The sequence below is a fragment of the Elephas maximus genome, chromosome 9, assembly GCF_024166365.1.
Source record: "Elephas maximus indicus isolate mEleMax1 chromosome 9, mEleMax1 primary haplotype, whole genome shotgun sequence".
NCBI lineage: Eukaryota > Metazoa > Chordata > Mammalia > Proboscidea > Elephantidae > Elephas > Elephas maximus.
The window spans coordinates 4,755,718-4,780,232 of NC_064827.1; the positions used below are offsets into that span (position 1 = coordinate 4,755,718).

A 24,515-nucleotide genomic window follows, 5' to 3' on the forward strand; every position below is an offset into this window, starting at 1 on the left:
CTCATGAGGAACCTGTACATAGACCAAGAGGTCGTCTGCAGGACCACGCTCTCTCCGGAGGCTCCACGGGGAGATCCGTCTTTGTCTTTCCCTGCTCCTGGTGGCCCCAAGCGTTCCTGGCTTGTAGCTGCAGCATAACCCCGTTGTCACATGGCCGTCTTCTCTCTGTCTTTCTGTCTCTGCTCCTCTTTTATAGGGAGTCACTCAGATGGGGTAGGGAGCCAGTCTACCCCAGTGTGACCTCATGTTAACAATAACATCGTCAAAGATCCTACTTCCTAACAAGTTGACATTCCAGGTACAAGAGTTAGGACTTCAACATAAATTTTTCCAGGGACAGAATTCAATCCATAGCATTCGCCCACTCAGTCTCTTCCTGTGTTTTTGTTTTATTTCTGAAAAGATGTAGGGACCTTGCCATATGGCACGTCTGTGTGCTTTTGAAAGTTCATGTTGTCTTTCTCATTCCTCTATGCCATTCAAACCCTGCTGAGCACCAGGCCTCAAGGGAGACAGCTACGCCCCAAGGGCATTCACTTCTGTCTTCCCTCCTGCCCCTCTGCTGGGGACATCCTGCCCCGCCCAGTCCCTTCTGTTCTGAAGCGTGTCCTAGCTGCCTTCTGTTGACCCCCACAGCCCACACGCGTTGTGCTGGCTTGGCCTTCGGAAGCTCCACCTCGGGCCATGTCCAGGGTGACTCCAGGCCAGTTTCGCTGTTTGCTGCCTGTGGGGCCAGGCCTGACGGGAGAAGCTGGTGTCCCAGAGCACTACTGGCCCCTCCTGGAAGGCTTCTCCCTTGGGGGGACACCAGCTGCACGCCTGCACCTCTCCCACCCCAGGTGTCCACTGAGCCTGGCACCTCGGTCCTGTAAGGTCTGTTGGAGGCCCCTGTCTGTATCTGTGAGTGTGGTGCCGAGGCCTCATCACCTCATATGTGAGCCTTGTCCTCGCTGTGTCCATTGGTGCCACGTGGCCCAGCTTGGCAGGTGACCAGGGCTCAGCCTGGGGCAGCGTCCTCCCGTAGGGAGCCCAGGCGCAGACGGGGAGGTGGTGGGGCCGTCTGCCTGTCGCCTGACGGGTATGGTCCCTTGTACTTGAGCCTGCTGTGCTAACAAGGAAGACACCGACAACCCTCCCTGTCACTGCCATTACTGGTCAATTGCCAACGTCCTCCCCTTGAGCCCAGGTGCTGCCCAGTGTCCAGCAGCTGCCTCCAGCTTTTGCAGCCAGACCCGTTTGCCATCTTGGGTGTGACACCTGGTCTGAGTTCTGCTGTGACCCCCAAAACCAGAGCTCAGTGTTTGTCATCAGAAGTAATTGGCCATGAACCCAGGTCTGTGTGTCCGCAGCCCACATCTGAGCTCCCCACCAGGAAGCTCGCCACCCACTTAGAGCTTGGCTGGCAGTGCTGTCCATGGGAGTGGCTGGGCCCCGGAGTGTCTGCAGCACCCTCTAACGTCTGCTGTGCTTCCTTTTCAGGTTTTCCTGCAGACCCGGTAAGGCTGCCCAACGACCCCCCTCCCCCTCCCTGTGCTCCAGCAGCCTGGGGAACCAGGGCCAAAGACCCCATTGCTCAGCCATTCCTCATGTACAGGCCATGCTTGGCTGGGGGTGGGGGGCTTTGGTTCCCTTAGTGAACGTGCACGGCCTCCAGGGCCCTGACTGTGGCCACCCTGCCTGGCCCACCCACCTGTTCAGCTCGTCCAGTAGCTGGTGGCTCTGAGTGCCCGGCTCTGTGATGTGCCCCCGCCCCCCACCGCCTCTGTGTGGGTGAGAAGTCCCCAAATTCATTTATGGGGTGTGGGCTTTGTTCTCACTGAGCTGTGGGGTCCAGTCAGATTAACCAGCATCTGGGGCCCTCACTAGGCCCTGTGTGGGGCACAGAGATGCATTTGTTGGAGAGGGAGAGACGCACAAGGTGCTGAGCCTCAGGAGGCAGGGCTCATCCCAATGGCAGGGACGAGCCCAGACTCAGTGGAGGGGCGATCCATCTGTGGGCTCAGTGGTCAGGGCAGACTTCCTGGAGGAGGTGGGAGAGGGAAGGGGCGGGAGGTTTGGGGGAGCATGGAAGTGGAGGGGGTTGTCACACAGGGAAAGCATCACCTAATGTCTCTGTGTTCCTCCCCCACCTGCCGCCTCGACCCTCCAATCTGGGGAGCGTGGGGGGCATGGGGAGTTGGGCCTGAGCTGGGAGCAGCCCCCTCACTGCCCTGTCTGTCCTTCCCTCACAGGACGCCTCTGGAGCGGGACCAGGTGAGTCTCGGGTCTTAGGCCCTCTCCACTGCTGTCCAGGTGCAGGCCCCTGGGCTGTGGGGCGCCCTCTGGTGGAGAGCCACCCCTGTTTCTGATAACACAGGTTCCTGCGTGGCAAGGCCCGGCATGTGGGGGCCGTTCATGCCTGAGCAGAGCAGGGAGAACCCGGGGCTGTTCAAGGCCCCGTGGCAGGGCCAGAGCAAGGCCAGCCCCGGAGTGCCCGCACAGCCCTTGGGGACCCCATCAACCCCAGAGCTGGCCACTGGCCCCTGGTGACCCCATCTCTAAGATGAGGGGTACCCCATTTCCTGTTCCACGTGGCCGGCTTGAAGTCACAGAGGTGTGAGGTGTTGAGGAGAAAACAAAGTCACTGTTGCCGTGGTGACACCCAGGTCTGCTCCTCACGTAAACGGTTTACTTGTGACATGTAACAAATGACATGGGGGCCCTGGGAAGAATCTGGGATGGGCAGCACAGGCATGTGTGTCTGTGGGTGGTCTCTCACGAGGCGCTCCACTGGGTCGGTGAAGGGGTGGGCTGCTAGCCTCGGTGCAGCAGCCAAGCGAACCACTCCCCTACCCTGTCTCCACAGGTCCCAAGATGGTGGCTGTGCAGAATTACCATGGCAACCCCGCGCCCCCTGGAAAGCCGGTGCTCACCTTCCAGACGGGTGATGTGATGGAACTGCTTCGAGGGGACCCTGAGTCGCAGTGGTGGGAGGTGGGTCCCAGGCCCTGGGGGCGGAAGCATGGAGCCTTCACCCCAAGGCAGGGGCAGGCTGGTGTGAGAAGCCACCAAGGATGTGAAGGAGGGGACTAGTCATCAGGACATCCGCACCCGTGTCTCTGCTTCCCCCTGTGGTGTGGTGAGGGTCTGGTGGAGCCAGCCCATTTTCCTTGGAGTATTTGTTTTGATGTGGTGGGGTGCATTGCTCCTTCATGGGAGAGGCCCCTCCTCCTGGCACTCGAGGCCCTTCCCCATCTGCCTCCACTGGTTTCCTGCCTCTGTTGCCTGAGGGCTCTGCCTCTCCACCTCCCCTGCCCAGCCACCATCAGCACTGGGAAATGACTGACCCACCCACCGCCTTCCCCCCGGGAAGCCCCATCTAGTGGGGCCCTCAGACATGGCCACAGAATACGTCAGTCAGTGTAACGTGGCTTCCAGTTTTGAGCTGTGAGGCTGACCGTCCCTTTGTGTGCCCATAATAGAGTGGAGCCCCTGCGGGTGTCTGGCCAGCCCCTCCACGCCCCACCACCTCTGCTGAGCCCCAGAGTTCAAGAGACCCTCAGAGGTCAGCTTGGGTGCCATGGGCTGTGATTGATGCCATTAGCGTGGTTTGATGTTCTCACCACCACCGTCCAGCAGTCTCCCCTCCCCAGGCCTGACCAGGGTGGTCCTTTCCTGGGGGTCTTATGGAGGTGACTTAACTGCAGTGGAAATGGAGGCTGAGGAGGAGCTAGCTGGGGGGGTGTGGGCGCAGGGGTCTCTCCAGGCAGAGGGGAGGGCAAGCGAAGGCCAAGCCCTGCCATCTCAGGCCTCGATGGACCTGTGTTGGTCTGCGTGTCGGATTCATGAGAAGCACTGGTGCAGATAAGATAACTAAAAGAAGACAGGACACAAGGCTCCAGTCCTAGCTCTGAGCGAGCAGCATGACTTCTCTGGGCCTCAGTCTTCTCATCAGCAGAGTGGGGACGCCCTCTCACCTTCTGCCCAGGGGAGTTATGAGGTCACCTGAGGTCACAGCAGGGAAGTGATGTGTGGGCTGTGACTTGTTCTTCTGGAGAACGGGGTTAGGACAAGCTGAGGACACTTGCAAACAGCCCCCGGCATGCCCTGGTCATCTCCCCTTCTTTCCAGGGTCGGCTGGTCCAAACCAGGAAGTTGGGTTATTTCCCAAGTTCGTCTGTGAAGCCCTGCCCTGTGGACGGAAGGGTGAGTGCTTGTTCACAGAAGCTTCCAGAGTGGAGTGGCTGGTGGTGAGGGTGCTAGGGGCTGCTCCACCCACCACACCCTTGCTCAGTGGCTTTGCGAGCTGGGGACAGGGGATCCTGTGTCCTGAGGGTGGGTGGGCAGTGGGTGTGCTCTCCTCTGAAGGCTCAGCGATCGGGTGGGCATTATGTTAGGGTTTACGAACAGCTAAAATGGTGTCTTGGAAGCATTCATGAGGGATGAAGACAGACTGCTGCCTTCTCCAAGCCTGCGGGCTCTGAGTCCTCGGACCCTCGCGCTGCCCTAGGAGGGGAGCACTTCCTCAAGGAAGGGCCCAGAGCCAGACTCCACAATACTCACAAAGAAGGCACCGCAGAATTTCTGCACCCCAGCTGTGGGGCAGATTCTAGGATCTGTTACAAAAGGAACTTTAAGGGCAGTCAGCCTTAAATATATTGACCCCCTCCCCCTTCAAAAAATAAAAAAAGACAAGTAAAAGTGAAAATGCAAAACACTCCCTGTGGGTGCAGGCAGTCCCCAACACCGAGGATACCCTGGCTGTCCCCAGCCTGCTGGCCTCAGCCCCCAAACCCATCCACTTGCTTCTTCCACAAGGTCAGCCTGCCCCAGTGACGGAGAGAAGCTTTGCTGATAGATGAAGGGGACCCAGACAGCAGAGGAGAATGGTCACTAACTCCCAGAGTGGCCTGGGGCAGTCCCTTCCCCGCCGTAGGCCTCAGTTTCCCCATCTGCATGGCGAGCGTGGGCCCAGCCAGGCTGGCGAGCAGGAGGCCAAGTGGAGGGCTCTGAGGGAGGGCACCGGCCTGTGTGCAGCCCCCCAGGAGCAAGCTATCACAGACAAATGCACCTGTCTTCATGGCGGGGATGGTTGGGGGTCCTTACGTCCACTTGTGGAGAGACCCTGTGACATTCTGGTGTTCCCCTCCCAGCAGATGGAGCACCCTGACTGTTAGTTAGCAGCTCCTCACTCACTCACTCACTCACTCACTCACTCACTCACTCACTCACTCACTCACTCACTCACTCACTCACTCACTCAGTTGATCAAATGCACCCCAGCAGCAGCTCTTCGGACACCCCAGCAGCAGCTCTTCAGGCACCCCAGCAGGCAGTCCGAGGTCCTGGCCACCGGGACCTTGAGGTCCAGTGCAGGTGGGCTAAGTCGACAGACAGTCCTGGTCCCGTGCAGCCAGTACTGACCCAAGGGTCAGTGACAATGACAAGGCCCTCTGGCTTCTCCCCGTAGACCACTCCTTAACGGGACGTTAACATGAGTGTTCTCTCTTTCCAGCCACCCATCGGCCGGCCACCGTCCCGGGAGATCGACTACACCGCATACCCCTGGTGAGTAGGTCAAAGACTCAGGTGTGCACGCGGCACCTCAGTTGTGGGGGACATGGCCCCACAGTTGAGGGGACAGGCCCGGGGCCCAGGCTCCCCTCGGATGGCAGCACAGTTGTGCCCCCCTCTCTGCTCCCAGCCCCACGTCCCCACCTCCGTCTGCTCTGACTGGCCGGGGCCCGGTGGATCGACCTCCCTTCCTGGGCAGCAGTTTCCCATCTCTGAACAGATCGGCAGGGTCAGATATTTGGGGAATGAAACTGCCTTTTGATTCAGTCTGCACACTGAGCTCCGACACACAGAATATATAAAACCAGCTGCCGTGCAGTCGACTCCGACTTCTGGCGACCCCGTGTGTGTCAGAGTAGAACTGTGCTCCACAGGGTTTTCAGTGGCTGATTTTTTCGGAAGTACATAGCCAAACCTTTCTTCGGAAGCACCTCTGGGTGGACTCGAACCCACAACCTTTTGGTTAGCAGCCGAATGTGCTAACCATTTTCACCTCCCAGCTACTAGTTATGTTATTAAAAAACCCATTGCCATCGAGTTGGTTCTGACTCATAGTGACCCTATAGGACAGAGTAGAACTGCCCCATAGGGTTTCCTAGGCTGTAAATCTTCATGGAAGCAGATTGCCACAACTTTCTCCCACAGAGCAGCTGGTGGGTTCGAACCGCCAAACTTTCGGTTAGCAGCTGAGCTCTTCTCCTTACGCTATATTGTTATTACTTTTTAAATAGCAACATACATCTGGGAAAAGAAACCCGGTCCGTTGGCATTGCACTGAGCAGTTCTTCCAGGTCCTAGGGTCCTAGAAGCAGAAACCCACCCCTGGATGGCCAAGATCTGCAGTCACTGCCCTGGGGTGACCACAGGGTGCCAGGACCTGTAGGTACCACTGTCTGAGTTTCCATCGACCTGCTCTCCTTTGTGCCTGTCCGCATAGGCAGGCACTCGCTGCCACTTCCTAGCTGGCTTATTAGGGAGGTCAAAGCCTGGTGAGTCACAGTGGGCCCGCAGCACTGCACCTGGCCCCTAACAAGGGCTCCGCAGGCTTTTGGTGTCATCCTTCCTCCCAGCCCCTAACGACCTGCCTCGCTGTAGGTTTGCTGGCAACATGGAGAGGCAGCAGACAGACAACCTGCTCAAGGCCCACGCCAGCGGTACCTACCTGGTCCGGGAGCGGCCGGCTGAGGCGGAGCGCTTCGCAATCAGCATCAAGTACGTGGCAGCTTGGAGGTCAGAGGGACCCCCTCCCCAAAGAGACCCCGAACCATGGAGCCCATCCCCCACCAAGGCCTGGGCTTATAATTTATTGTCCAAACCAGGGCACTTGGGAGCGGAAGGGGCCCTGGCAATAAGGGCCAGACATCAGTCGGTAGACACAGGCGGGTCTGGACAGTCAGGCCGGCCGGGAGTGCCCAGATGCAGAGCTGGTGGGTGGAGCCTCAGGCAGAGGTGTGCAGGGCCACGGCAGGCCACGGCCCAGGAAAATTGGCCAAGACCAGGGCAGCCAGAAGCCTGGTGGTGGACAGGGCTGAACGGGGTGGCTGTAGGTCAGGAGGTAGGCAAAGGGAGGGGCTCGCGCTCCAGACGACTAGCCATCAGCCTGGGCCGGGGAGGCAGGAGGGCTGCCTGGCCTGGCAGTGACCGTGTGCACCCTGCCAGGTTCAATGACGAGGTCAAGCATATCAAGGTGGTGGAGAAGGACAGCTGGATCCACATCACAGAAGCAAAGAAGTTCGAAAGCCTCTTGGTAGGTGATTCCCCGAGGCCAGGAGGTGGGCCTCCGCTGCCCAGCCCAGCTCTCTGCAGGGGCCACACTGGGAATCCAGCCCCTCCACCATCCCTGTTGGCTTGTGCGGGCCAGAGACTGCCCCTGGGCTGGGGCCGCACTTCCTGGCGAGGAAAGATTCTTCCCAGAGTGGGGAGGATTTAGGGGGATAGTTTATGAGACATCTCAGAGAGCACAGGCCAGATCACAGCCCCTGAGCCCTGACTTCTGTCCTCCGAAACCTTGAGGCTGACACCATGGACAGTGAGTGGAGGCCCCAGCTGACCCTGGCCACCAACATCCCAGCAGCCCTTCACACTGAGACCCCCCACCAAATCCAGAAACTTCACACACACAGCTTCTAACACCTCCCCCAGTGCCCCAACCAGAATGCAGCTAAAGGCATTGTGTTACCATTGCCGTGGATCCAACTCACAGTGACACTGTGTGTACAGAGTAGAACTGTCCCAGAGGATTTTCAAGGGTGTGACCTTTCAGAAGCAGATCGCCAGGCCTTTCTTCCAAGGGTGGGTTTGAACTGCTCAACCTTTTGGCTACTAGCCAAGCACTTAACTGTTTGTGCCACTTAGGGACTCCAGTTAAAGACATAAAACCAAAAAACCAAACCCGTTGCCGTCAAGTCGATTCCAACTCATAGCAACCGCACAGGATAGAGTAGGACTGCCCCACAGGTTTTCCAAGCAGTGGCTGGTGGATTCCAGCTGCTGACTTTTTGGTTAGCAGCCATAGCCCCTAACCACGGCACCACCAGGGCTCCAGTTAAAGGCATAAGGCTTAAAAAATTATTCATATCTCTTCTTTTCTAAAATTGTATACACTGGGAGCATCTGAATACAGTGTCAAACTCTTAACGCAGGGGGCAATAGAAAAGCGCTGAGTGAAACGAAGTATCCAAAGTCCCCTCCACCCATACCAAAAGCCCGTGTTAAGGTTCCAGACTGGGTCCTTACAGTCTCTGGTAGTGTAGCTTAGTGGTGGTTTCTGTCTTCCCTTCTAAAACAAAACACAGGCCACACTGTACTTGGTGTTCAGCCTCCTTTGCATCCTCAGCGGAGCAAGTCTTCGCCTTCCATTTCATGCTGGGACCCCGTTGGGATGTGCCCTCGTTTATAGGGGTGCGCCCTCTTGCTGGACACATGGGTGGACTCCAGTGTATTTCCGTGATGAACGGTGTCGCCCCAGCCTCCATGTGCACCCCTCTTGGCGTTCGTCATCCTTGGCTGATTGTTTGCTTTAGCAAAGTCCTTGGAAGAGTGATGGCCACGCCAAACGGCCTTCACCATGTTGACCACACACCGTGGCCGGATGCTGGGGGGGAGGAGGGGAAGGGGACTCAGAAGCTGAGGAGGTTGAAGGGCCAGGTGACTGGGGCAGGCAGGAAGACTGCCTGGAGGTGGTGGCAGCCAGTGAGCATGTGTGCCCGCAGGAGCTGGTGGAGTACTACCAGTGCCACTCACTCAAGGAGAGCTTCAAGCAGCTGGACACCACGCTCAAGTACCCCTACAAGTCACGGGAGCGCGTGGCCTGCAGGGCCTCCAGCCGGTCCCCAGGTAACGCCAGCAGCCACCAGCACTCAGAGCTCCTCTGGGTGTCTGCTGGCCGGTTCCCACTACCCCGTCCTCCCTGCCCACCAGCCCTCCTGGAGCCCTCCATGGGCCATGCTGACCTAGACCAGGGGCTCTCCCTGGCTCCCAATCCCAGGGTTGTGGGCAGTCCCCCACCCTGTGCATCGAAGTGCTGTCCTGTGGCACCATCCTGTGCCTTGGTGACAGATGGGGGGCCGGGCCCGGGTCACACAGTCACACAGCCCCTCGTAGTGTGCGTATGTGGGGCCCAGCCTGACCCCCCACCCAGCGCCTGCTCTGAGCTGCTGCTCTGCCCTTGGCCCCCAGCCTGGAGGTTAGCAGGGGTGTTGCTCACAGAGACCCTTGTGCTGGGAATTGCCACTGGTGGGGAGAGCAGGGCAGGGTCCCATCTGTCCTCAGGTGCCTGCTGCAGCCCAGCCCCAGGGACCCCACTGTGAGGGATCCAGGCTGTGATAACATACCTGTGTTTATAGAGGGGCAGCCAAGGCCCAGGACAGGGAAGTGACCCGCCCCAGCCTGCCTGAGATTAGGGGCAGGGTGGGACTGGAACCCAGAGCACCTGCCTTCTAGCCCAGGGCTGTCTACTGAGCCTCCTGCATCCCCCGGCCCATGGGGACTGCAGGACCCTGGTCCCACCTGGGCAGAGCAGGGCCAGAGAGGGAGGACTGGCCAGCACCCAGCACCTCCTGGGGGCTGGGTTGGGGCTGGGCCCTTGGCCCACGTAGTGTCCTTAAATCCCAGTGCAAGCCTGCCTGCAGGGCAGCTAGTCCGTTTGACTCCTAGGGAAGTGTGCAGAGAGAGGGTGACTGCTGGGCGGGACCCAGGGCCCCTGCTGTCCCCCTGCCCCCCTGCACGCCTTGCAGCCTGTCACATGTGAGCCTGTGAGTACGGTGGGCACTCCTCCGGCCCCGTTTCATGCTCTCTCTCACCTCTTTGCAGCTTCCTGCGCTTCCTACAACTTTTCTTTTCTCAGTCCTCAGGGCCTCAGCTTTGCTTCTCAGGGCTCCTCCGCTCCCTTCTGGTCAGGTACCGCTGCCGCTCGGCATGGGGGGCGCACCTGGGCCAGCAAGGCTGGCCAGAGCTGCCCACAACCCTGCCTGGAGTGTCCCCAGCTGCCCGCAGAGCCCACCTGGGGGGCAGGGTGGGTGGGGATCTGGTGTGGGGAGTGGAAAAGGGGAGGAGGGGGTTTGGGAGGTGGGGTGGGGCTACTGCCAGCACCTGGGGACATGTCCGGGCTCAACACTGCCTCTCCGTGACCCCTCTGAAATGTGCCCACCCTGACGCCCACCACTCAGCCTCTCTTTCGTTAACCCTCATCGCTCCTCGAGAGCTTTGTCTCTGGCAGTTGAGAACCGCAGCAGCCAGCCTCAGTGGGCGGGTGGCTAGGACAGAGCCAGGGAGGAACAGTGTGTGTGGGGGGCCAGGCCTCCACTGCCAGAGCCAAAGCCCCCCCTTTCACCTGTCCGGGATCAGCCAGCTCCTCTGTGTTTCCCCTTGTCACAGTCATTGTCCCCTGCCCAGCAGGACTCCTGGGTCCCCAGCCAAGCTGGCTCCAGCTGGGCTTCTGGTTTGGTTTGGGGTTCTGGAATTGAGGATAGGGGCCAGATCCCTGGGTCCAATTTCATGCATGAGGAGGCGGGGCTGGGCTGGGGTACTTCACTCATCCCTGTACCCCAGTGCCCAGAGATAGAGGGCCACCAGGGACCCATGGGTGCTGTGATGATCAGACCTCAGGGTGTCTGCCTTTTTCCCTCTGCATACTCCCAGACCCCTGTGGCTGCCCAGTGATGGGGAGTGACTGCCTATGGCCGTTTCAGTGAGGGCAGGGGCTCAAGGGTACCCTGTGCCCAGAGAGGGTCACCACAGAGGAGCGGGCAGCTGTGGGATCCGAGCCTATCCTCACACTCGATCCCCAGCTCTGCCTCCTTCCTCCGGGCATAGCGCCGGGCACCAGGAGAGGACCAGCTTGGCCCTTGGCCCCCAGCAGATGTGTGACACTGCCCTGTCATCCTGCAGTGTTCACGCCCCGAGTCATCGGCACGGCTGTGGCCAGGTATAACTTTGCAGCCCGGGACATGCGGGAGCTCTCATTGCGAGAAGGCGACGTGGTGAAGATTTACAGCCGCATCGGCGGGGACCAGGGCTGGTGGAAAGGCGAGGCCAATGGGCGGGTGAGTGGGCAGTCGGCCTCCAGGCTCCCCTGCGGACCACACGGGCCCAGCCTTGCTGTGGGCTCAGGGCGAGGGCCTTCTGGCCTCGGGCTCGGTGGGGCTCGGGTAGGCTCACACCACAGCCAGGGCCATGCCCCAGGCACCCTCTGACTGGGGTCACCCTGCATGCACACAGCAGCTGAAAAGCCTGGTGCCAGTGGGGAAACGGAGGCTGCAGAGATCTAGCCGGGCACTAGGAAGCAGACATACTGTCAGATCTGGACCCAGGCCTGATTCAGCCCTGTCCTGTTTTGTGCCACCTTCATGACCACTGCAGGGAGATAGGCCCAGTGTACCATCTTCAGACCACTCACAAGGGTCCAATCCCTGCTTGCAGGTGAGAGGAAGCAGGCCCGAGGGTGGACCATTTGTCCTTGCTGTACTCCTCTGCCTTTTTCCAAGGCCCAGTTTATGCCGTAGTGATGTGGGTGGGGAAAGACCTTGGTTCTGGCCACTCCCACCCTACACACCCTTCCCAAGCTCCTGGGGGGCCCACTGACTCCTCCCTGTTCACCCTGAGACCCTGCCCAACATCGAGGCTCCCTTGTCCCAGTACTGCCCTGGACCTCCTGGTCTCTTAGCATCTACGCAGCAGGGTCTCAGAGCTCCATGTGCCACTGATAAGGAATGAGCCCACACTGTGGTGGGAAACCCCGGTGGCATAGTGGTTAAGTGCTATGGCTGCTAACCAAAAGGTCGGCAGTTCTAATCTACCAGGCGCTCCTTGGGAACTCTATGGGGCAATTCTACTCTGTCCTATAGGGTTGCTATGAGTTGGAAATGGCTCAACAGCAACAGGTTTTTTGTGGTGAAAAGCAGGTGTGGGCCAAGCTCAGCTTCCCTGGGGGCTGCAGCTGCCCAGAGGCGGGTCCACAAGGCTGCAATGTACTGGTCAGCCATGTCTCCCTTTGCTGACCATTTCATTACCAGGTAGCATGTGCCAGTCTGCCTCCACCTAGCATGAGAGCTACCCCTTGGAAGCCCTCAAATCTGATCTCTTTTCCACCCAACAGCCCCTCAGAAGTGTGAAGGCCATTGCATCCTAGGCAGCTGACCTGGACAGCCGGGACGATTGGCTCTCAAAGTAGTCCTTGGCTTACTAGCACTGGAAGCACCTGGGGCTGTGAGTTAATAAGCACACACCTGGACCCTGACCAGGTCAACTGAATCAAGCCAGTGATTCCCAGGTGATTTGTACAGATAGTCAAGTTTCAGAAGCCCTGGCTTAGAGTGCTATTAGATATTTCTGTTGATTTGACCCTTTTATCATTATGAAATGTCTCTTTTTATCTCTGACAATTCCAACTCATAGTGACCCTGCAGGACAGAGTAGAACTGCCCTGCAGAGTCAATTCCAACTCATAGCACCCTGTAGGACCGAGTCTACTTTACCAGTTATTAAGGCAACACCAGTTTTCTTTGTGCATGGAATGAATTACTTTCCACTTTCTGTCTCCCTATAAATAGATGGGATTTTTATAAACAATCTCTGTCTTTTAATAGGCATATGTAGTCCTTTTACATTTAATATAATCGCCAGGATATGGAGGTTTAAACCCACCATCTTACTGTTTGTTTTCTATTTGTCACAGCTATTCCTACTTTTTTTCTCTCTTCTTGCCTACTTTTGGATTAATCAATATTTTTTTACTGTCCCACTTCTCCTTCTCTTGATTGGTTTGTTGCACGGTTTTTCACTGTTGTTGAAGTGGTTATGTTAGAGGGTACAGCATAGCATGGGCCTTCGACTTCTTAGAGACTGACTACCTTACGTTAGTGTGTAGTTTTACTACTTCCAGACAATGCAAGGCCCTTACAACTTTAACTACATTCATTTTCTTTCCCACATTCATGCAAGTGTTGTCATGTATCCTTATTCTATGTATTTCTAAACCCACATGATGTTTTTATTTTAAGCATTTAATGTGCATGGAGATTTACCACCTACTTACCTTTCTCAGGGCTCCATCGAGACCATTTTCCTGCTGCCTGAGGTACCCTGTCTTTATTATTTTTTTTAGTGTGAGTCTTCTACTAATAAATTCTCTCCATTTTTGTTGGATGTGAAAATACCGTTATTTTACTTTCCTTTTTTAATATTCTCTTGGTAAACAATTTTGTTCTGAGATAATATCAAGCTTAAAGAAAAGTTGCCGTAGTACAGAGAACTCCCGTACGCCCAGATTTATCAGTTGTGAGAGGGGCCTCGTTTACTTTATCATTTGCTGTGTGTGTACTTAGTTTTTCCTAAACCATCCGAGAGTTCATTGCAGCATTTGCCCCTAAATACTTCAGTGCGTTTTGCTCAAGATCAGCAACATTCCCCTGCATGAACACATTATGATTATTAAATCAGAAAATTTAGCTTTGATAAAGTACCATTATCTAATCCACAGTTGTGAAATGGCAGTAGTGGTGTCAGAACCTAACTTCAGGGGCAATAATAACCAGCATCAGCCCAAACCTGACTCCCATGAGGTGGAGATCAGACACACCTCCATCGTCCAAATTTTTTACCAGCTCTGACACCAGCCATCCCTCCCACAGCACTCTGCTTCTCTTCTGGATTTGATAATCCCTTGCAGTGGCCACACAGAACTCACAGACCATACTTACAGTTAAGTGATTTATAAAAGGAAATAACAGAGTACAACTCAGAATCAGATCAGGAAACACAAAGGCAAAGCCTGGAAGGCTCCCTGAAGAGGAGAGCCCATTCCTTCCTTCTTCAGTGCAAGAGAGCTCTCTCAGCTCCCCTTGGCTGTGCAAGTAAGCAGGCCCTTCTCTCTGCCATGCACGCCCCTCTCAGCCATGCAGGCTTCCTCTCAGCCCCCTCGGGACAGGGCTCCTCTCGGCCCCCTCAGGACAGGCCTTCTCTCGGCCTTGCTTTCACCACCGACTCTGCTACAGGACCTCTTCAGGGCCTGTCTCTGCTGATTCTGCCACTGGGTCCCTTCTGGACCTCTCGCTGTCATCAGTGTTACAGCCTTTGACCCATGTTACAGCTCTCTTAGGAGGTTCCTTGCCTCCTTTGTTTCTGCTCCTCTCTTCTTTCTTGCATTTTCTCCTTTCTGCTTCTTCCTACTTCCTGTCTGAAAAACCTCTATGGGGTTGGCTCCATATATACACAAACTCTTTGTCAAGTTCAAGGCATGGCAATCCCACCAGGGCCATAAATTGACCAATCCCCTCTCGGTAGGCCACAGACACTTAATTTGCGTAGTAGGCTATGATAACTTAATTTTCCTAGTCTACAGACACTTTATTTGCATAATCTATTGACCAATCCCTGCAAGATGCATACCAATCACAGGGTAGGCTGCAGTCCAGGACCAGACAAAAAATAGCAAACCAAAAGTAGTTTACAGCTTACCCAGGAAGTGTCAATTAACCGGGACAAAAGTAACAAATCCTCTGCAAAAACTAGGGCAAAGGTAACTCCTCAGGGTTTAGGGGGAACATCTTTCAAGCTGTTTCTCCAAAGAACCAAGACGAAAGGCCACATAAAGGAACTCATTTCACCACAGCAGTTCATATTTGCATTTCACCAATTGTCTCAGCAATGTCTTCTGAAGCTGTTTTTCACGGGTCCTGGATCCAACCCAGCATCCTGAATTGCATTTCCTTGTCTAATCTAGGACAGTTCCTCAACCTTCTCCATGTTCCATGACCTTGACATTTCTGAAGAGTATAGGCCAGTTATTTTTGTAGAATGTCCCTCAATTTAGGTTTGTTGTTTTCTTATGATTAGATTGGGGTTATACTTTTTTTTTTTTTTTTAATAATTTTTATTGTGCTTTAAGTGAAAGTTTACAAATCAGGTCAGTCTCTCACACAAAAACCCACATACACCTTGCTACACACTCCCAATTACTCTCCCCCGAGACAGCCTGCTCTCTCCCTCCACTCTCTCTTTTCCTGTCCTTTTCGCCAGCTTCTAACCCCCTCCACCCTCTCATCTCCCCTCCAGGCAGGAGATGCCAACATAGTCTCAAGTGTCCACCTGATCCAAGAAGCTCACTCCTCACCAGCATCCCACTCCAACCCATTGTCTAGTCCAATCCATGTCTGAAGAGTTGGCTTGGGGAATGGTTCCTGTCCTGGGCCAACAGAAGGTCTGGGGGCCATGACCACCAGGGTCCTTCCAGTCTCAGTTAGACTATTAAGTCTGGTCTTATGAGAATTTGGGGTCTGCATCCTACTGCTCTTCTGCTCCCACAGGGGTTTTCTGTTGTGTTCCCTGTCAGGGCAGTCATCGGTTGTAGCCGGGTACCATCTAGTTCTTCTGGTGTCAGGATGATATAGTCGCTGGTTCATGTGGCCCTTTCTGTCTCTTGGGCTCGTAATCATCCTTGTGTCCTTGGTGTTCTTCATTCTCCTTTGATCCAGGTGGGTTGAGACCAATTGATGCATCTTAGATGGCTGCTTGCTAGCATTTAAGACCCCAGACGCCACTCTTCAAAGCGGGATGCAGAATGTTCTCTTAATAGATTTTATTATGCCAGTTGACTTAGATGTCCCCTGAAACCATGGTCCCCAAACCCCTGCCCATGCTATGCTGGCCTTCGAAGCATTCAGTTTATTCAGGAAACTTCTTTGCTTTTGGTTTAGTCCAATTGTGCTGACCTCCCCTGTACTGTGTGCTGTCTTTCCCGTCACCTAAAGTGTTTTTTTTTTTTAAAGTAGTTCTTATCTACTATTTAATTAGTGAATATCCCTCTCCCATCCTCCCTCCCTCCCCCATCTCGTAACCACAAAAGAATGTTTTCTTCTCAGTTTAAACTATTTCTCAAGTTCTTATAATAGTGGTCTTATACAATATTTGTCCTCTTGCAACTGACTAATTTCACTCAGCATAATGCCTTCCAGGTTCCTCCATGTTATGAAATGTTTCACAGATTCCTCACTGTTCTTTATCGATACGTAGTATTCCATTGTGTGAATATGCCATAATTTATTTATCCATTCATCCGTTAATGGGCATCTTGGTTGCCTCCATGTTTTTCCTATTGTAAACAGTGCTGCAGTGAACAGGGGTGTGCATATATCTGTTCATGTAAAGGCTCTTATTTCTCTAGGATATATTCCAAGGAGTGGGATTGCTGGATCGTATGGTAGTTCTATTTCTAGCTTTTTAAGGAAGCGCCAAATTGATTTCCAAAGTGGTTGTATCATTTGACATTCCCACCAACAGTGTAGAAGTGTTCCAGTCTCTCCACAGCCTCTCCAACATTTATTCTTTTGTGTTTTTTGGATTAATCCCAGCCTTGTTGGAGTGAGATGAAATCTCATTGTAGTTTTGATCTGCATTTCTCTAATGGCTAATGATCGTGAACATTTTCTCATATATCTGTTAGCTACCTGAATGTCTTCTTCAGTGAAGTGTCTATTCATATCTTTTGCCCATTTTCTAATTGTGTTATTTGCCTTTTTGCAGTTTCATGTAGATTTTAGAGATCAGGCGCTGATCAGAAATGTCATAGCTAAAAACTTTTTCCCAGTCAGTAGGTAGTCTTTTTACTCTTTTGGTGAAGTCTTTGGATGAGCATCAGTGTTTGATTTTTAGGAGCTCCCAGTTATCTAGTTTTTCTTCTATGTTCTTTATAATGTTTTCTATACTGTTTATGCCATGTATTAGGGCTCCTAACGGTGTCCCTATTTTTTCTTCCATGATCTTTATCGTTTTAGATTTTATATTTAGGTCTTTGATCCATTTTTAGTTAGTTTTTGTGCATGGAGTGAGGTATGGGTCTTGTTTCATTTTTTTGCTGATGGATATCCAGTTATGCCAGCACCATTTGTTAAAAAGACTGTCTTTTCCCCCATTTAACTGTTTTGGGGCCTTTGTCAAATATCAGCTGCTCATATGTGGATGGATTTATGTCTGGATTCTCAATTCTGTTCCATTGGTCCATGTATCTGTTGTTGTACCAGTACCAGGCTCTTTTGACTACTGTGGCGGTATAATAGGTTCTAAAATCAGGTAAAGTAAGGCCTCCTACTTTGTTCTTCTTTTTCAGTAATGCCTTATTTATCCGGGGCCTCTTTCCCTTCCATATGAAATTGGTGATTTGTTTCTCCATCTCATTAAAGAATGTTGTTGGGATTTGGATCGGAATTGCATTAAATGTATAGATCGCTTTTGGTAGAATAGATATTTTTATAATGTTAAGTCTTCCTATCCACGAGCAAGGTATGTTCTTCCACTAACGTAAGTCTCTTGGTTTCTTGCAGAAGTGTATTGCAGTTTTCTTTGTATAAGTCCTTTACATCTCTGGTAAGATTTATTCCTAAGTATTTTACCTTCTTGGGGGCTACTGTAAATGGCATTGATTTGGTGATTTCCTCTTCGATGTTCTTTTTGTTGGTGTAGAGGAACCCAACTGATTTTTGTATGTTCATCTTGTATTCTGATACTCTGCTGAACTCTTCTATTAGTTTCAGTAGTTTTCTGGAGGATTCCTTAGAGTTTTCTGTGTATAAGATCATGTCATCTGCAAATAGAGATACTTTGACTTCTTCCTTGCCAATCTGGATGCCTTTATTTCTTTATCTAGCCTAATTGCTCAGGCTAGGACTTCCAACACAATGTTGAATAAGAGCAGTGATAAAGGGCATCCTTGTCTGGTTCCCGTTCTCAATGGGAATGTTTTCAGGCTCTCTCCACGTAGGGTGATGTTGGCTGTTGGCTTTGTATAAATGCCCTTTATTATGTTGAGAAATTATCCTTCTATTCCTATTTTGCTGAGAGTTTTTATCATAAATGAGTGTTGAACTTTGTCAAATGCCTTTTCTGCATCAATCGATAAAATCGTGTGATTCTTGTCTTTTGTTTTATTTATGTGGTGGATTACATTAATTGTTTTTCTAATGTTGAGCCATCCCTGCATACCTGGTATGAATCCCACTTGGTCATGGTGAATTATTTTTTTGATAAGTTGTTGAATTCTATTGGCTAGAACTTTGTTGAGGATTTTTGCATCTACATTCATGAGGGATATAGGTCTATAATTTTCTTTTTTTGTGGTGTCTTTACCTGGTTTTGGTATCAGGGATATGGTGGCTTCATAGAATGAGTTTGGGAGTATTCCGTCCTTTTCTATGCTCTGAAATACCTTTAGTAGTAGTGGTGTTAGCTCTTCTCTGAAAGTTTGGTAGAACTCTGCAGTGAAGCCCTCCAGGCCAGGGCTTTTTTTTGTTGGGAGTTTTTTGATTACCTTTTCAATCTCTTCTTTTGTTATGGGTCTGTTTAGTTGTTCAACCTCTGTTTGTGTTAGTTTAGGTAGGTAGTGTTTCTAGGAATTCATCCATTTCTCCTAGGTTTTCAAATTTGTTTGAGTATAGTTTTTCATAGTAATCTGATATGATTCTTTTAATTTCAGTTGGGTCTGTTATAATATCGCCCATCTCATTTCTTATTCGGGTTATTTGCTTCCTCTCCTGTTTTTCTTTTGTCAGTTTGGCCAACGGTTTATCAATTTTGTTGAGTTTTTCAAAAAAAACAGCTTTTGGTCTTCTTAATTCTTTCAATTGTTTTTCTGTTTTCTATTTCATTTAGTTCAGCTCTAATTTTTATTATTTGTTTTCTTCTGGTGCCTGTGGGCTTCTTTTGTTGCTCTTTTTCAGGTTGTAGGGATAGTTCTTTGATTTTGGCCCTTTCTTCTTTTTGGATGTGTGAATCTATTGATATAAATTGGCCTCTGAGCACCGCTTTTGCTGTGTCCCAAAGGTTCTGACAGGAAGTGTTTTCATTCTCATTGGATTCTATGAATTTCTTTATTCCATCCTTAACATCTTCTGTAATCCAGTCTTTTTTGAGCAGGGTATACTTTTTTTTATTGTTCAGTTTCCAAGTGTTTGATTTCTTTTCCCTGCTTTTCCTGTTATTGATTTCCACTTTTATGGCCTTATGGTCAGAGAAGATGCTTTGTAATATTTTGATGTTTTGGATTCTGCTAAGGCTTGATTTATGACCTAATATGTGGTCTATTCTAGAGAATGTTCCATGTGCACTAGAAAAGAAAGTATACTTGGTTGCTGTTGGGTGGAGTGTTCTGTATATGTCTACAAGGTCAAATTGGCTGATGGTGGCATTTAGATCTTCTGTGTCTTTATTGAGCTTCTTTCTGATTGTCCTGTCCTTCACCGAAAGTGGTGTGTTGAAGTCTCCTACTATCATTGTGGAGCTGTCTGTCTCACTTTTCAATGCTGATAGAGTTTGTTTTATGTATCTTACAGCCCTGTCATTGGGTGCATAAATATTTAATATGGTTATATCTTCTTAGTGTATTGTCACTTTAATCATTATATAGTGTCCTTCCTTATCCTTTCTGATGGATTTAACTTTAAAGTCTATTTTGTCAGAAATTAATATTGCCACTTCTGCTGTGTTTTGATTGTTGTTTGCTTGATATATTTTTTTCCATCCTTTGAGTTTTAGTTTGTTTGTGTCTCTAAGTCTAAGGTGTGTCTCTTGTAGGCAGCACATAGACGGATCTTGTTTTTTAACCCATTCTGCCACTCTCTGTCTCTTTATTGATGCATTTAGTCCATTTACATTCAGGGTAATTATGGATAGGTATGAATTTTTTTATGAATTTAGTGCTATCATTTTGATGTCTTTTTTTGTGTGTTTTTAATGATGTCTTTTCATTGTCCTCCAGCCTCCATTGTTTCCTTAGGAAAGTCTGTTGACAGTCCTAATGTTGATCTTGGAAGGTAATATCTCCACTCTTCTCCCCTGAGCTACCTATAAAAAAAATTATTTTGCCTTCGGTTTTCATCAGTGTTACCACAATGTGCCTGTGTGTGGTTTTCTTTGAATTTATTCTACTTGGGATTTGTAGTGATTTTTGAATATGTGGCTTGATATCCTTCATCAGTTTTGGAACTTTCTCAGCCAGCATAGAATGTACCTGCTCCATTTTCTGTCTTTTCTCATTTGAGGGTTCCATTCATACAGATGTTATATCTTTGTACCATGGCCCATCTAGTGTTTGCACTGTCTCCTGTTGACCTATCTTCCAGTTTATTCACCTTCTCCTCTACTTTATCTATTCTGCTGTAAAATCCTTTAAATGAATTCTCAATGCCAGTCATTGCATTTTTCAGCCCTAGGATTCTCTTTCATTTCTGATTTCAGTTCTCTGGTGCTATTGTCCTCCTTTTTATCAGTTTTCTTAAACATGTAAACCAGAGTTATTTAAATTCCCTGATTGATAACTTCGGTATCTGAATTACCTGTGGGCTGGTTTTTATTGTCTGCATGTTCTTCTAGTTTTTGTTATTTGGTTCTGATTGAATGCAGAGCTAGTGTATTAAAAAAAAGAAAGAAATAGAAAGAAAAATTTTTTAATTGTACAAGCTCTTAATGATGTTATTCTCCTCTATTGAGAATTTTATTTCCTTCTGGCTGGTAGATAGAGGTGAGAAGATCATCATAAACTGGTCAATGCTGGCATACATCTGGGTTTCCCTTACTCCTGGGTCATGGCTTCACCAGACACCGCTCCCCCTTGAATAAAGCAAGGGCTTTTACCAAAGCCCTTCTGCTTGGCGGTCCTGGCTTAGGACCCTGGAAGCCTGGGGGCTGAGTCTACTGGACTTTTGCTTTTTAATTGACTTTTTGTGTGTGTGCGCTTTAGGTGAAAGTTTACAACTCAAGTTAGTTTCTCATACAAAAACTCATGCACACATTGTTCCATGACCCTAGTTGCTGTCCCTGTAATGTGATAGCACACTCCTCCTTTCCACCCTGGATTTCCCATGCCCATTCAACCTGCTTCTATCCCAGTCTACCTTCTCATCTCACCGCTGGAGAGGAGCTACCCATTTAATCTCATGTATCTACTTGAACTAAGAAGCACTCTCTTCACAAGTATCATTTTATGTCTTAGAGTCCAGTCTAATCTTTGTTTGAAAAGTTGGCCTTGGGAATGGTTTTAGTTCTGGGTTAACAGAGTCCAGGGGCCATGTCTTCTGGGGTTCCTCCAGTCTGAGTCAGACCATTACGTCTAGTTCTGCATCCCACTTTTCTCCTGCTCTGTCAGGGACTCTCTGTTGTGTTCCCTGTCAATAAGGGCAGTCATTGGTGGTAGCTGGGTACCATCTAGTTCTTCTGGTCTCAGGCTGATGGAATCTCTGGCTTATGTGGCCCTTTTTGTCTCTTGGGCTCATATTTTCCCTGTATCTCTGGTGTTCTTCATTCTCTTTTGCTCCAGGTGGGTTGGGACCAGTTGATGCATCTTAGATGGCTGCTTGCCTCTACGGGACTTTTAAAGGGTCCCTATTTCTAAAAACCTGTACTCACAACCACACATGCACATACATGATCCTGTCTTCTCTTTCAGATTGGCTGGTTTCCTTCAACATACGTAGAAGAGGAGGGCATCCAATGACAGCAGGTGCTCAGACCAGACTCAAGGATTTTCTCGGAAGAGTGGCTCCAGCTCTGAAGTCGGTCTCTAGCTCCATGACTCAGAGGGAAAATGCCCACCAACCTTCCAGGATTCAGCAGCCCTAGGGGTGGGGTGGGTGTTCAGTGTCCTAACCATGAATCGTTCCACCATCAGTGTGCCCTCGTGACCTGCACAGGGCATGCTACTTGTACATAGAGAAAACCTGGGCTAGCCCTGCTGAGGGTGCCATCACCCACAGCACCAAGGGGGTGGGTGCCCATGGCGTTATGGGCAGGCCCTGGGTGACTGATGAGGCCAGAACACATCGCTTGCTCGTCCTGCTGAGGTGGTGTTCAGGAGCCTAGGTTTAAGCAGCAGAGGCTGCCCCAGAGAGGGCTGGGGACGGGGGGAGGACTGCTTCAGCCCCTCCTGCTCAGCCTGGCTGCTCAGCCCGCCTGTTTTCTGCTGCTCGCTCTGTCTCCCAGGGTGAGGCTCTGGTCCTCGAGAGGCAGGAAGGTCCAGGGCCAGCTGTCTGCTGTGACCCCTGCTCAGCCCGGCTGTGCTTGGGTGTAGAAGAAGAGAGCATTGCAGGGGGGCTCTGTGCACTCCCCCCAACTCCCAGAACTTCCCCTTGACTTCCACTCTGCCCTCAGCACCAGGGGAGGCGGGGACCCCACAGGGCAGGCCTCTCTTAGGTAGCGGCCTTAGGAACAATGAAATTGCTGACCCTACTGCCCAGTCAATGGTACTGTCCTTCCCCCTCGTCCTGAGAGTCCCTCCCTGAATCCCAAGAATGTGTCTGCCCTGCCCTGCTGCCAGGCAGATCCATATTTTGAAAACCCTAAAATGGGCCAGGAAGAAAACAGGGGTTTCCCCCACTTTTGGTCCCTGCTGCTCACATTCCTCCCCAGAAGGAGACTCCATCATTCACACCCCGGTGGACCTATCTGGGCTCCTTGGATCCTGCAAGGTTGTCCCTGGAGGTCTTCCCAGCCTTTGCACAGGACATCTGTTCCAGCTCTTGCCGGGTCTTTCTCCAAAGGGCTCCTGCAGTCTATAAACCAGGCCCATGGCCAGCCTGAAATAAGTGCTCTTGTGGGGTACCTCTATCCCTTTTCCTCCCCCTTTCTGGCATCTCCTAGCCTTTGGCCTTTGACTGGCATGGTCAGACCCCATTTGCTTTACCCTCATGTTACATGGGACCTAGTGACATGTCTCCCTCTGAGCTCCGTGCCAAAGCTGCTGTGAGGCCTGGGTCCCAGGTGGCCCCCTCTCCTTCTGCTCAGCTGCATGGCCCTGTGTGAGGAAGAGGGTGTTGGGGAGGCTGGTCCCTGCCGGGAAGGATGCTGGTTACTGCGCTGCGGCCTGGGGATTCCTTTCTGAGCTCAGCCTTTGACCTCCGAGCTGGGATGACATACCCAGAATCCTAGGGCATGGAGAAGAGGCAGGGGCCACCAGAAAGGTGATGCTCACCTGGGGGAATGAAGAAGAAAGCCTGGAGAGACTGGAGAAATGAGGGAGATGCTTGGGGCTGGTGGGGCAAGAAGGGCACGAAGGTTAGACTCGGAGGGAGTGTTCTGGGATCCTTATCTGTGTCAGGTGCACCAAGCACTTTGTGAGTGACCTTCGGCTCAGCTGGCCCGGCAGGGAGCGGGGAGGGAGCAGGGAAAAAACCAGCCTCCTTGTGTTTACTGTTGTCAGAAACTTTTTTTTTTTTAGCTTTGTTTTTTTAAGGGGAAAAAGTTTGTAATTATGTCATCCAAATCCCCCATTATGTATCTGTGAACGATAGGAAAAGATTTTATAGAGCAAGAAAATGACGTATATTTTAGTTCCTCACACAAGTCATCATGATAACGAAGGGTACTGAGGGGAAAATATGTAGAGCCCTCGTTTTTGTGAAATTTTTGTTCTGTTTTTGTTTACTTTAAAATTTGTATTTGGTTTTGTTTGTTTTTTGCACTGACCAGGATGGGAGGAGGGCTGGGGAAGGCTGGGGTGCGGTGGTTTTGCCAAGAAGGAGGGGCGCCCCTGAAGTAGCTTAGGGTTGGGACCTGGGACTTAGCTGTGAACACAGGAGCCCAATGCATGCGGTTCAGGGATGGGGTTTCCGCAGCCTGCGACTACCCCAAATGGAACACAAACTGTACATTTGCCAATGGGTTTTTTCAGACCATGGTTTTTACTGCAAATAAACCTCTGTTTCTTTCTGCAGGAGTGGTTGGCCTTTCATGCCACAGCAGGGGTGGAGAGGGGGACAGAGGGGTGGAGGCTTTCTGCAGGAGAGGGAGTGGGGGAGTGCATTCCTCTGCCTGGGAGGAGAAGCCCCCCACCCAGTAGGCTTTTCCCCAGCGGGGTGCCTGCCTATGTCAGATGCAAGGCCTAGGGGTGGCCCAGCTGCACGTCGAGGCCACAGGCCTGGAGGAGACAGTGGCCATGGCCGGTTCTTAGCCATCTAGTGCTGCTGTAGCAGAGATGCCACAGGTGGATGGTGTCTCAGTCAGCTAAAAAAAAAAACCCAGTGCCATCGAGTCGATTTCGACTTACAGCAACCCTATAGGACAGGGTAGAACTGCCCCATAGAGTTTCCAAGTCAGCTAGCACAGCTCTAATGCAAATAGCACAAGTCGATGGCTTTAACGAAGAGAAATTTATTCTTAGTCTAAGGGGCTAAAAGTCCAATTTCAGGATGCCAGCTTCAGGGAAAGGCTTTCTTTCTCTGTCACTCTGGGGGAAGGTCCTTGTCATTAATCTTCCTCAGTTGAGGAGCTTCTCAGTGCAGGGACCCTGGGTCCAAAGGACACGCTATTCTCCTGGTTCTTGTTTCTCGGTGGTATGAGGTCCCCATGTCTCTCTGCTTGTTTCTCTCTTTTCTATTTCAAAAGAGATTGGCTTAAGACAAAACCTAATCTTGTAGATTGAGTCCTGCCTCATTGACATAACTGACACTAATCCCACGTCATCAACATCATAGAGGTAGGAT

General features: G+C 51.3%; 1 protein-coding gene across 3 annotated transcripts in view; it reads left to right on the plus strand.

Annotated features, from left to right (window-relative positions):
• The window catches only part of VAV2 (vav guanine nucleotide exchange factor 2), a 211,779-nt gene extending 188,037 nt beyond the window's left edge, over positions 1-23,742 (plus strand). Inside the window, exons 18-28 of one of the 3 annotated variants that reach the window (XR_007518775.1) lie at positions 1,480-1,496; positions 2,232-2,253; positions 2,846-2,973; positions 4,111-4,185; positions 5,495-5,547; positions 6,649-6,765; positions 7,213-7,300; positions 8,766-8,889; positions 10,942-11,096; positions 12,149-12,322; positions 21,485-23,742. Coding sequence is in view for 2 of the 3 variants with exons in the window: in XM_049896845.1 (XP_049752802.1) it covers positions 1,480-1,496; positions 2,232-2,253; positions 2,846-2,973; positions 4,111-4,185; positions 5,495-5,547; positions 6,649-6,765; positions 7,213-7,300; positions 8,766-8,889; positions 9,865-9,951; positions 10,942-11,096; positions 21,485-21,532 (914 nt within the window). In the remaining variant the exon portion in view is untranslated. Of the gene's footprint in view, positions 1-1,479; positions 1,497-2,231; positions 2,254-2,845; positions 2,974-4,110; positions 4,186-5,494; positions 5,548-6,648; positions 6,766-7,212; positions 7,301-8,765; positions 8,890-9,864; positions 9,952-10,941; positions 11,097-12,148; positions 12,323-21,484 lie in introns of all 3 variants that reach the window. The other 2 variants (XM_049896845.1, XM_049896843.1) reach the window with 2 other exon arrangements.
• Positions 23,743-24,515: the final 773 nt, after the last annotated feature.